The 12552-nt window shown below is 29.1% G+C and overlaps 1 protein-coding gene across 4 annotated transcripts; it reads right to left on the reverse strand.

Annotated features, from left to right (window-relative positions):
• Window positions 1–2824: 2824 nt before the first annotated feature.
• LOC111683588 (protein phosphatase 1 regulatory subunit 16A) lies at window positions 2825–11421 on the reverse strand. 4 transcript variants are annotated; one of them, XM_023445681.2, is made up of 8 exons: window positions 11078–11421; window positions 8524–9187; window positions 8329–8454; window positions 7096–7171; window positions 6720–6840; window positions 6254–6654; window positions 5981–6193; window positions 2825–3574 (listed from the first exon to the last, which is right to left on the reverse strand). In XM_023445681.2, exons 1-8 carry the CDS (start codon window positions 11215–11217, stop codon window positions 2826–2828), a joined length of 2490 nt encoding a protein of 829 aa, XP_023301449.2. In that variant the 5' UTR covers window positions 11218–11421; the 3' UTR covers window position 2825. The 4 variants fall into 4 exon arrangements, with proteins under 4 accessions (XP_023301449.2, XP_046807773.1, XP_046807775.1 ...); XM_046951817.1 differs by having other exon boundaries at window positions 2825–3157; window positions 3209–3574; window positions 5981–6654; XM_046951819.1 differs by having other exon boundaries at window positions 2825–3157; window positions 5981–6654.
• Window positions 11422–12552: the final 1131 nt, after the last annotated feature.

Here is a 12552-nt window from a genome sequence, read left to right on the forward strand (position 1 = left end):
CTATAGTCTAGTCTCTAGTCTAGTCTATAGTCTAGTCTATAGTCTAGTCTATAGTCTAGTCTTTAGTCTAGTCTATAGTCTAGTCTATAGTCTAGTCTATAGCCTAGTCTATAGTCTAGTCCTTAGTCTAGTCTATAGTTTAGTCTATAGTTTAGTCTATAGTCTAGTCTATAGTCTAGTCTATAGTCTAGTCTATAGTCTAGCCTATAGTCTGGTCTGTAGTCTAGTCTATGATCTAGACTATAGTCTTCTTTTTCCCTCATTTTTTTTTTTTTTTTTTTTTGTATGAAAAAAATTCGGTTTCGGAGAGGGAATTTAACTATACCTCCTCCCGTGGATCCGCGGCTGATCTCGTTGTTAGTATAATCTGTATATAATAGAATCTAAACTATAGCCTGGTGTATAATTTGGTTCAAATTTTACGTTTTAATTTTTAAAAACTCCTTAAGGTAGGCATTTATTTAATATATATGTAAGCTCCTAAAATTAGGCTTTATTTATCAAAAAAAATATTATATTGCTTATTTGTAAAAAGGTTGAGTTAAATTTATTTATAGCATCTTATTTTTTAAGACTTAAATAATTTAATTTATTCAACTTGGGGTCTTCTTAAGGTTTGTTTTTCTCATTTCATCTAAAAGTATGCTAATTACCGTTTACGTTAGCTAAAGGAAATACATACATATACATATAAAACATTGATTTATTTGTCATAATTTTCCTCTACAAAACCCTTTAATAAATCAAAATTTAACAACAAAATTTATTACTTCATTAAAGGCCATTTCTACCGCTTTTTCTAACCATAAAAATATGACTAATTATTACTAGAAGGTGTTTTCCAACAAACTGCTAATAAACTGCTTAATTTTAACGAGTTTAACATGCTAAAAGAGCATCATCAACATAATAATGTTGCCAACAAACAAAAAATGGAACTCAAAATTTATTTTTCATATATGTACGTATTTGTGTGTGCGTTTTTTTATTACCCAACATCCGTTTTAAGGCATGATTTACATTTTAACAAAAACTCTTCAAGGACAATAACTATATAATAATAAAAAAATCTATAAGAGTTTTTGTGTAGAGTATGACAAAAGGAAACTCAACGGTAATACAAGAAAAATGTATGAGAAATTACCCAAAAACACGCATACAGCTACAAACGCTTATAAAACCGAGAGCCAGAGTAAAAATCAAACTCATTATGTTTGTATGTTAAGTCCAGAACCTTTGTGTGTGCTTAAAACAACTCTTGAACAACAAAGAACTATAAATTTTATACAAATACACTTGTTCTTACTCACAATCGCATACATACATATCTACATGTGTATGTGTGTATGTATATTTGGGTCAAAGACATCATAATTATAATAACCATAAATACTTACACTTAAACACTGTTATAATGAAAAAACAAACACACACACACATACACTCTCATATTAAAATGGCCAACTTGAAAAGAGAATGAGTTAATAACTAATGTTATTATTGTTGCTTTTGTTACAGTTGAGTAATACTTTAAATATTTGTTGTAACAAAAAAAAAAAGAAACACTTATTACGAGATGATTTTAGAGCAGGATCTTTTAGAAAGGTTTGTACTTGTGTTGATGCTCTTGTTATTGTTGTTGCTATTGTGTACATTTAAGTGATGTGGAAAATTAAAGTATTATTAGTGGTCGCTTGGCTGGTTTGGACTAAAAATTACACCCAAATTTTGTTAACAAAATGAGGTTAGGAGGAAAATTGCTTTCAAAAAATGTAAAGGAAGTCTATAGTAGGTTAAATATTTACAATAGTCTAGTCTATTGTCTAGTCTATAGTCTTGTCTATAGTCTAGTCCATAGTCAAGGCTATAGTCTCTTCTATAGTCTAGTCTATAGTTTAGTCTATAGTCTAGTCTATGGTCTAGTCTATAGTCCAGTCTATAGTCTAGTCTATATTCTAGTCTATATTCTAGTCTATATTCTAGTTTATGGTCTAGTCTATAGTCTAGTCTATAGTCTAGTCTATAGTCTAGTCTATAGTCTAGTCTATAGTCTAGTCTATAGTCTAGTCTATAGTCTAGTCTATAGTCTAGTCTATAGTCTAGTCTATAGTCTAGTCTATAGTCTAGTCTATAGTCTAGTCTATAGTCTAGTCTATAGTCTAGTCTATAGTCTAGTCTATAGTCTAGTCTAATGTCTAGTCTATAGTCTAGTCTATAGTCTAGTATATAGGCCTGTATATAGGCCAGTATATAGGAAAGTATATAGGCTAGTATATGAGCTAGTCTATGGGCTAGTATATAGCCTAGTCTATAGGCTATATGGAAGTCTTTAGACTAGTTTATAATCCAGTCTAGAGTCTGGAATATAGTCTAGTCTATATTCTAGTCTATATTCTATTTGATAATCTATAGTCTGTATTATATTCTAGTCTTAAGTTCGGACTATAGTTTAGTACATAATCTAGACTACTCTCTATAGTTTAATATAAGGTCTAATCTTTAGTATAGTCTATGCGTAGACTGTAATTTGGTCTGTATACTTGTCTAAAATTTAGTCTATAGCCTAGTATTAATCTGGACTAATATTTGTATTACAATCTCGTCCTAAGACCGCATTCTAGTTAAGTGCGAAATCTAGACTACACTTTCGCTTAAAAAGCCATTTAAATATTACTCCCCCTCTCCCACTTATGGGGTTAAAAAAGTGTTTTGCCTTAAAGGACTCCTACTTACAATTTACAATCTTTGATGTATGTATATGTGTGTATGTATTTGTGTAATTTCTTCGTTATCGTTTCGTTTAGTTTAGTTTTATAATGTTTTCTTTACATCACTATACAACATTTTTTCGAACTTGTACTATCACTTACCACATCACCAGTAACACCACTAAACTTATTCATACCACCAGCTGTTGCTGATCCTCCTCCAGCACCTCCTCCCCCACCAACACCTGACGCTGTCTGCTGTACCGATGATGGATGATCGTTTATTAAACCATTATAGTCCATTAGTGCAGGATGCTGTAGGCCACCATTGCTTAAGGCCGGCTGTTGGGTATTAACTTGTCCTTCTAAGGTGTTGTTGTTATTGTGGTTGTGATGATGGTTGTTGTGGGAGATGTGATTGTGATTATGATTTGTTGAGTTGGCGGCTCCTAAAACAGAACCATTTTCACAATTACTACTATTACCATTAGCATTATTACCATTTAAGCAACGCGACATAGAGCGTTGCTTTTTCAAATTGGCCAAGGTGGTGGCATTGGCCAAACCTTGAGAGGATGATAGGGTCATATCCAATAATTGTGAGTTTTGATGTTGTAATTGTAGTAGAGGATGGTGTTGTTGTAGCTGTTGCTGTGACGGATTATGATGTGGAAGCTGATTATGAAATGTAGCTGTTGTTGAGCCTGTCAAATTATTATAATGACCATGACCATGTAGATGCATATGCATGTGCTGTTGCTGTGGCGTCTGTTGCTGTGACGTCTGATGCTGTTGTTGATTGTGATGCAAATGCGTGGTTTGTTGTGATTGTTGTTGTTGCTGGAGATTATGGGTATTGGATGTGTCTACTCAGGATTAAAGGAAGCGGTCGTTGTTTCAGTGGTAGTAGTTGTTAGTTGTTTCAGTGGTCATTGGAATTAGAGCAGTTTCAATCAAACAACAGCCAGCCAGGGCAAAAGAACATTTTGAACATTTTAAGCCATGGACATTACAAAAACAAAACAAGTGCATTTATTATGATGCAAAATGATGATGCAAGTCGTTCGTTTTTTATATTTATATGGATTTTATTATTCAGTCGTCGGGGGAGGTTGCAAACAAAACAAAAGGACATATGAAAATAAAAACAAAAAATAAAACGAAAAAAAACATGGTTTAAACAAAACAATATTTTATGTAATATGAAAACAAAAACTGTGAGATTTCTAAGGCAAAAAAAAACCTTTTTTAATGTGAATTTATTATGAAAAAAGTAAACAGAAAAAAACCAAGTCCAAAAAAAAACTTAAAAAAACATAATATATATGACCGCATATGGGTGTGTTTTATAAAGGACATACTACCTTAAACGGATATGTTTGTAACACACACATAAGTACACACATGTGTATATTATTTTAAAATTTTAAGGGGAGTTTCATAGCTTTGTAAAATTTAAAAAAAAATTAAATGTAATGGCTTTTTAAGAGCTTTTTATATAAAAAACTTTTGTGGAGCTTTTGCATAAGATGTTTATTTTTAAGTTTCTTATAGAAAAGTCTTAACAAATTGTGAATGTAATATCTTTTTAAGAGCTTTTTATATAAAAACACTTTTGTGGAGCTTTTGCATAAGAAGTTTATTCTTAAGTTTCTTATAGAAGATTACATATTTCGTAATAAAACATAACTGCTTCAGACAGTTTTCTAAAAAAAACTTGAGTTGGTGACCTTTTTTGCATTAAAAAGCATTTTATAACTGCTTTAGACAGTTTTCTAAAAAAAGCTTGAGTTGGTGACCTTTTTTGTATTATATTAAGTTTTTTATGAAATTTTTAGACACTCTTTCTATTAAAAATGTTTTTTATATAAAAAATATATTTTTAGAAGATTATAGAAGCTTTTATATAAAAAAAATTTAAACCTTTTTATATTAAAAAACTTTCTAGGTGATTTAAAAGTTTTTTTGTTGCAATAATGTACAAAAATGTTTTATATAAAAAAGCTTTTTGAAAGCCTTTAATGTAAAATACTTTTCATAGAGTTTTTTTTATTGCACAAATGTAGCAAAAAGCTGTATATAAAAAAGCTTTTGACAGCTTTTTATATAAAAATACTTTTTATAATTGTTTAATGTAATAAGTAATGTACAAAAAAATTGTTTATAAAAATCTTTTTGAGAGCTTTTTATATAAAATCCTTTTCAGAAGAATTTTGTTAATGCAAAAATGTACAAAAAGTTGTATTTAAAAGAGCTGTTTGAGAGCTTTTTATATAAAAATACTTTCAAATAGCTTTTTAATGCAAAGAAGCAAATTAAGAGCCTTTTAATTGCATTTTACATAGCTTTTCTGGCAATTTTGCATAAAAAGCTTTTGAGAGCTTTTTATTTAAAACCCTTTTTAGAAGAGTTTTTTTTTAATGCAAAAATTTATTTTTATATACAAAAGCTTTTTGAGAGCTTTTTAGAATAATTTTAATGCAATAATATATATAATATACCAGCTCTCAAAAAGCTTTTTATGAACTTTTTATATAAAAAAGCTTTTTACAAGCTTTAGAAATAAAAAAACTTTTTGAAAGCTTTTTATATAAAAATACTTTTTAGAAGATATTTTTATAAAAACCAGCTTTTGGGAAAAAGGTTAAAATATATGTTTTAAAGCTTTTTAATGCAAAGAACCAAATAAAGTGCTTTTTAGTTGCATTTTACATAAAAAGCTTTTCTAGAGCTGGTGAAATGTAATTAAAACTTTATTAATAAAAAGTTTGTCTCTCATTTTTAAAAGTTTTTTTTTATGAAAAAAGGTTTTTAGGAGCTTTTTGTTCACAAAAAGTTTTTGTATAAAAAAGCTTTTTATATGTAATTTGTTGCAAAATTATGTCTTTTCTATAGAAAAGTGTTTTCTATAGGGTATTTATAATAGACGTCTCTGCGTTGGTCCATTATTCTAAAATTTTTCTGTAAAAAATTGTCACTTTTTCTATATAAAACTCCCCTTATAAATAAAGAAAACTCTGTTACAAGTTTTCTTGCAACAGTGTATAAATAATTTATGTCTGTATAAATGTTGTATATGCCTGCGTATAAATATGTATGCATGTGTATATGTGTGTGTATGCTGTATAAATGTATGAAAGTTTCAAAAGCATGCAGTTTATATTTGTTTTGCAATGTGGTTTTTGTTGTTGTTTTATTATAGTTATTGTTATTATTTGTATTACTATTGTAGTTGTTGTTATTATTATTGTATAATGGTTTATTACACTTACCCACTAACACAGTGACTTGTACATTTATTTTGCCATTTGTGGCCTCTTTACTTGACTGTATTTGTACAGCTTCCGTGCCATGACCAGTGTTAGCTGTTGTTGTGGCGGCAATCACAGCTGCAGCGGTTGTCGCCGTAGATGCTGATGAACCATCATTTCCGCCTCCAATACCGACTCCATTTAAACCGTTTATGTGTTGGCCAGTGGCTCCCCCTGTGGAATGTTCACCATTAGTTTTAAATGCATGCATTTGTAATTCATCATTTTCACGACCTTCTGGTGGTCGCCGTGGTTGATAGGAATGTTGTTGATGTTGTTGTAACTGCTGTAAGCTCATACTGGAAATGCTATTGGAATCTACCATATCTTTAAGACTAGGATCGTAGGAATTTCTATGATTATTATTGGTTTTTAAGGTATTATTGTTGTTGTTGTTATTATTGTGATGATTTGTTGCTGCGGTTGATGTCTTCGCTAGCCAATCGGCTGCAGAACCATCTAACTGGGTATGATGATTGTGGTCCGTTATACCATTTGGATCGAGGGTTGTGCTATCGGGTGTGGCTGTAACAAAAACTTCCTGAGCTTGTAGACGTAAACGAGCCTCTTCGACGGCATCTTTTTTGGTTGTTAGCGTTTTATCGCGCAAGGATGTACGACGTACCGATTGTGCTCTATAGGAAAGAAATCTTAATACATTTCTATTTGTTAATGTTTCAAAAATATATTCCCTGTTTACCTGGTATTATTACTTTGAGATCTTCTTACGCGACGTCTTTGAGCCTCTGCCAAACGTTTACTTTCCTGTTCGGTTTTTAATTGTTCTATACGTTCGCGTATTTCTGGATCCTCACAAATATCTATATTTTTAATAGTTTTGGGAAAAATGTTTAAGATATTAAGGAATTGAAATTTATAAAAGATATTTTCAGAAAATTTGTAACATTTTTTAGAATAAAGTTAATATTTTGCGATTAAATAGTAAAATTAACATTCCTTAATATACAAACATGCTAAAATTTCATTCCAGATGGTAAACAATGTATTTTATGTCATTGTGTTGCTAATTGAACTTAATTCTTTTTAATAAAGCTTTAACTGTGTTGTAAATTTACCTGAGGGTGTTTCATCATCTTTGTTTTTGATATTTAAATCAGCACCACATTGGGCCAGCATTTCCAAGACTTCCAACTAAAATTTAATAAAATAAAATTTTTATTAAAAAAATTAAATTCTACTAAAGAAGAGAAGAAAATTTTCTTAAAAAAGCAGTTTTTTATGGATTAAAAGCTTTCTATATAAGATTTTTTCTCAAGGCTCTACTTCTATATTGAAAAAAGGATTAAAAGCTTTCTATATAAGATTTTTTCATAAGGCACTTTAAGAGCTATTTCTATATTGAAAAACGGTTGCAAAGATTTTGAGTTAAAAAAGCTTTTTTGAGCTTTTGTAATAAAATGATTTTTTGAGCATTTTAAAAGCTTTTTAGGGTGGTTTATTTTACAGCTTAGTTTTTCTATATTAAGAAAATCTTTTAAGAGCGATTTTATAAATAAAGAAGAGAAGAAAATTTTCTAAAAGTTTTTTTATGCATTAAAAGCTTTCTATATAAGATTTTTTCCATAGGAATTTTTTAAAGCTATTTGTGTATTAATTAACTTTTTAAAACATTTTTGAATTTAAAAAGCTTTTTTTGCTTTTTTAAGTTTTTTAGTATATTTTTATTTTACTGTGTAGTTTTTCTATATTAAGAAAGCTTTTTAAGAGCAATTGTAATTTATGGATTAAAAGCTTTTTATAGGGTTTTTTATAAAGCTTATTGAGAGCCATTTTTGTTAAAAAAAAACTTTTAAAAGATTTTTGAATAAAAAGCTTTTTAAGCTTTTGTAGTAAAACAATTGTTGAGCTTTTTTTAAGCTTTTCATAATATTTTTATATTAAAGCTTAATTTTCCCGTATTAAGAAAGCTTTTTAAGAGCAATTGTATATGTAAAACTTATTTTTAAAGCTTTTGTCATAAAATAGTTTTTACGAGCTTTTTGCATTAAAAAGTTTTTCTAATAAAAAAAATTGTAAGAACTTATTGAAAAAAATTTATAGAAAAAGCTTTTTAAAATATTATTGTATAAAAAAGCTTTTTGTATAAAAACACCGTTCCAAAGCTCGTTACAACAAAGTAGTATTTTAAGCGTTTTTTTTTTAGCAAATCTTGTATGAGCTTTCTGTCGCCAATATAAAAAACATTTTTCTATAAGACATTTTCAATATAGAAAACTGCCTTAGGCACATTTCTATAAAGCTTTTCAAAACTATTAATTTTATAAAAATCTTTAAACGATTTAACTTACATGACCCCAACAGGCTGCCGCATGCACCGGTGACCACATATCTCTATCTAAAGCATCAACATTAACATGTTGTTCCAAAAGAAATTCCACCACTTTAATATAACCATTCGCCGAGGCTATATGCAGCTAAAGATATAGAAGACAGAAGATAATAAAACTGAGTCGTTAAATAAAGCAAAATCACCTAATACCCACCGGTGTTGCACCGTGTTCATCTGGCTGTTCTATATCTCCACCATTTTTTGATAGCTCCATTAAATCTCTTAACATTAATCGTTCCGTGGCGGATCTTGTTTCATCGATCAATTCCTGTGTCACGCCTCTTTTCGACATTTCAGCCTCTATATAGTCTAAAGTATTCTCATCATCACACAAATCATACGGCATATTGCCATCGGTATTGACGGCCAATAAATTAGCACCATGATCGATTAATATACGCACCAACTCTAAGTGACCGCAGGTGGCGGCAGCATGTAATGGCGTCCATTTATCACTGTCTTGAGCATCAACATTAGCACCATATTCCAGCAGAAGTTTTAACATTTCCACATTATTATCAATACAACACTGATGCAACGCGGTCAGGCCATCCTCATTGGCTGCATCCGGTGTTATGCCATGTTCCAGTAATTCGGCTACCTCATGCATATCATTGCGTGAGGCAGCCTCGAGCAGAACGACACTGTTCTCAAACGATATGTGACGTTTCGATGATGATGACAAATTGGAACCGTTACGAAAGTGATGTGTTGTATTCATGCCATTTAGGGTGGAGAGATTGACACCTTTGGCTCGTTGTAGTTTTAACCATTCTTTTTCTTTTTGTCTGGCTACTTTTAGTTGTTGTGCTCGTCGTCTGTTATTTTGGGGAGAGGTATTGTATAGAGAGGTGGGATGGTGGTTCAGAAGATAAAACAGAAAATAAAGGCAACATTTAATAGAAATGCAAATTATGTATGTAAATGTTTACTTAAAGTGTAAAATTGCATGTAATAGAGTAAAGTAATTTGTAGTCAAGGAAAATACAGTTATTTACATTTTTTTGTACACAAAAATAATTGAATTTACAAAATTTAGTTTACATTTAGTTAAAATTAGTTTGTTGTTGATTAAAAATACGAGGTATGATTCAACAGTTTAGTGAAAGTAAATTTTTTCTAAAGAAAAACAACTTTTTGTAAGGTGTTTGTAATGCAAGCTTTTTATAAGCTCCTTATGTTGAAAAAGCTTTAAAAAAGCTTTTTGCAAAAAAAATAAGTTTAAAAGTTATCAAAAACAAAACTTTTCAAGAACTTTTTGTAAAAAATACTAAAATTATGTTTAAAAGTTATTGAAAGCAAAGCTTTTTAAAAACTTTTTTATAAAAAGAAGCATTTAAAGTGTTCATTGTATAGAAGCTTTTAAAATCGATTTATAAGAAGCTTTGTAAAAAGGTTGAATGAAAAACTTTTTGAAAAAGAATTTAAGGAACTTTTCTGAAAAAGCTTTTAATGAGCATTCTGCAAAAAGTCTTTTAAAAAGCTTTATGTTAAAAAACCATTTAAACTGGTTTTTGTATAAAGCTTTTCAAAAGATTTTCTTAAAAAATATTTTAATGCGCTTTTTGTAAGTATCCTTTAAAGAGCTTTCTGTAAAAATAGCTCGTTCGTAAAGGAGTTTTTAAAGCGCTTTTTGGGAAAAAGTTTTTGAAGGAAATATATGTGTGAGAAGCTTTGTATAAATGTTTTTAAAAAACTTCTTGTTAAAAACACTTGAAGAGCTTCTCTTAAAAAACTTTTAATTAGATTTTTGTAAAAAGGAACATTTGAAGAGGTTTTTGTAAAAAACCATTGAAGGATTTTTTTAAGGCAATTGAAGTGGTTTTTGTTTAAAGCTTTTAAAGATTTTTAGCGCTTTTGGTATATATCCTTTAAAGAGCTTTTTACATATATATTTTTGTAAACAATTTTGAAGTGTTTGTACAAAGGTTTTAAAGAGATTTTCGTAAACAAGATTTTAAAAAGCTTTTAAAGCTTTTTTAAAGCATTTAAAGAGTTTTTTGTCAAGAAGCTTTTAAAGAGTTTTTAGTAAAAAAAGTTTAAAATAGCTGTTTGTAAAACGCTTTTAAAGAGCTTTATGTAAAGAAGAATTTTAAGAGCTTATTGTAAAAAAGCTTTTACCATTAGAAAGATTTCTCTTTACCAAAAAAAAAAAAAAACATCCTTAAAGATGAATCTTTTTAAAAACTTTTTCTTGCAGTTTGTGGCAATTTTTGTCAAAATTTATTTTAATTAATCGTATGTAGTTGTTGCTTTTTATTGACTTTAATTTGTTAAAGCTTTTTATCTGTTTATCAATGCAGAATTTTCTATTTCTAATAAATATCATAGTGTTTATTTTCAATAACAGTGCAAAAAACTTTGTTTATTTATTTCAAACAATTTAAAACTTTTTGGCAATTTGTAAAGAACAGTTGTTGTTAAACGAAAGTGATTTTCGTTTTTAGTAAATCTAAAGCTTTTGTATTGTAAAGACTATTGCAATTGGTTTAAAAATTGTTTGCAATTTATTTGTATAGTTTTTCTATACACATGTTTTTATTTTGTGTTCTAGTTTTTATTTTGAAAAAATAGATTTAAATTTTAGCTCCCTTTACAGTCACCTACTCTAGGTTTATGTAATATTTGGAAAATGTGATACAAATTTTAAATAACTTTAAAATAACAGTGTGTAACAGAGAGAGAGAGTGAATGAATGAAAAACTTACAGTCTTGCTAGTTGTAGGCGTTCATGTGTGGGTAAATTTTCCACTGTTTGCATTTCAGCCACAAGGTCAGCATGTTCCATTTTAAGTTGTGCTTTAAACGACTCATCCGATTTACGATTTACTAAAATACCCTTAACCATATTGCAGCTGGTATTTTACGTTTATGTTTTTCCAAAAAAAAAAGAAAGGGTAATTCGGGGAAGGAAGTCCTGTGTTAAAAAGGACTATTAAAATGATATGTTTTTTTGTTTTGTTTTGTAGGTTTGTTAATTTGGGGTTTATTTGAATTGGTGGCAAATTAACTTAAAGCCATTTTGTTGTTCACTGAGGCAGCTGTTTGGTCGAAAGCTGGAAATAAAATAAATGTAAAAAATAAAGTTAAAAAACTTTTGCAAATTATATTGAAATAAAAAAAGAAAAAGGTCTTTTTTTAATAAAAATTTTATTTAATATATTTTTTTAGGTTTTTACAAATTTTCAAGGTTTGCCTCTAAGATTATTAAGTTTTCCAACTAATAAAAGTCTGTTTTTATATATTTGTATGATTATGCGTTTTTTGTTCGAAATTTTTATTTCTGTCTGCATTTAGTATATTTTATGAATGATAACAATTTCTAAGGACTACAGCATTGAGCAAATCGTACACGTAATAAAGCTACTATTATGACTTTGATTGCCTTTGCGTTGGTTTGTTAGTTTATTTGTTTGTGTGTGAATACATTCTCTAGAGAGTAATCATGCTCCTACTACAATATCATAATTCATACAATACTAATACAGCCACACGTAAACGTTTCCTGCCTTTGGCAACTGCAGTAAATGTAAATCAAACTATGAATTAATACACGAACAAACACGCACATACATTACACACACATACATAGATACACTATTAGATTTAGATTTCAAATATTCATTTTTTTCGCTTTTTTTATAACGTCCTGTGGGATTTTTAATTCTAGGCAATGTTGAAAATATTTAACACAGAAAACGTGCTTTACAAACTAAATAAAATGTTAGAAGCATTTTTTAACTATAAAAAAAAAGTTGATGAAAAATATTACAAAAAAAAAATAGAATAGAATAGAAATTGAAAACAAAATCTGTAGAAAGCTTTATAAGCAACAAAAATAAAAAATAGTTAAGAAATATTACATTTTATTAAAAATAGAAGAAGAAGACAAAAGTTACCTACAGCAGACAAGAAATCCCTCTATTGAAAATGCAATATTGAGAAAAACTATAGACTAGAATATAGACAAGACTAGATTATCGACTAGACTACTAGACCATCACTGGACTATAGACTTGACTATAGACTAGACTATAGACTAGACCATAGACTAGACTATAGACTAGACTATAGACTAGACTATAGACTAGACTATAGACTAGACTATAGACTAGACTATAGACTAGACTATAGACTAGACTATAGACTAGACTATAGACTAGACTATAGACTAGACTATAGA

Source organism: Lucilia cuprina, chromosome 5, assembly GCF_022045245.1.
Source record: "Lucilia cuprina isolate Lc7/37 chromosome 5, ASM2204524v1, whole genome shotgun sequence".
Taxonomy (NCBI): Eukaryota; Metazoa; Arthropoda; class Insecta; order Diptera; family Calliphoridae; genus Lucilia; species Lucilia cuprina.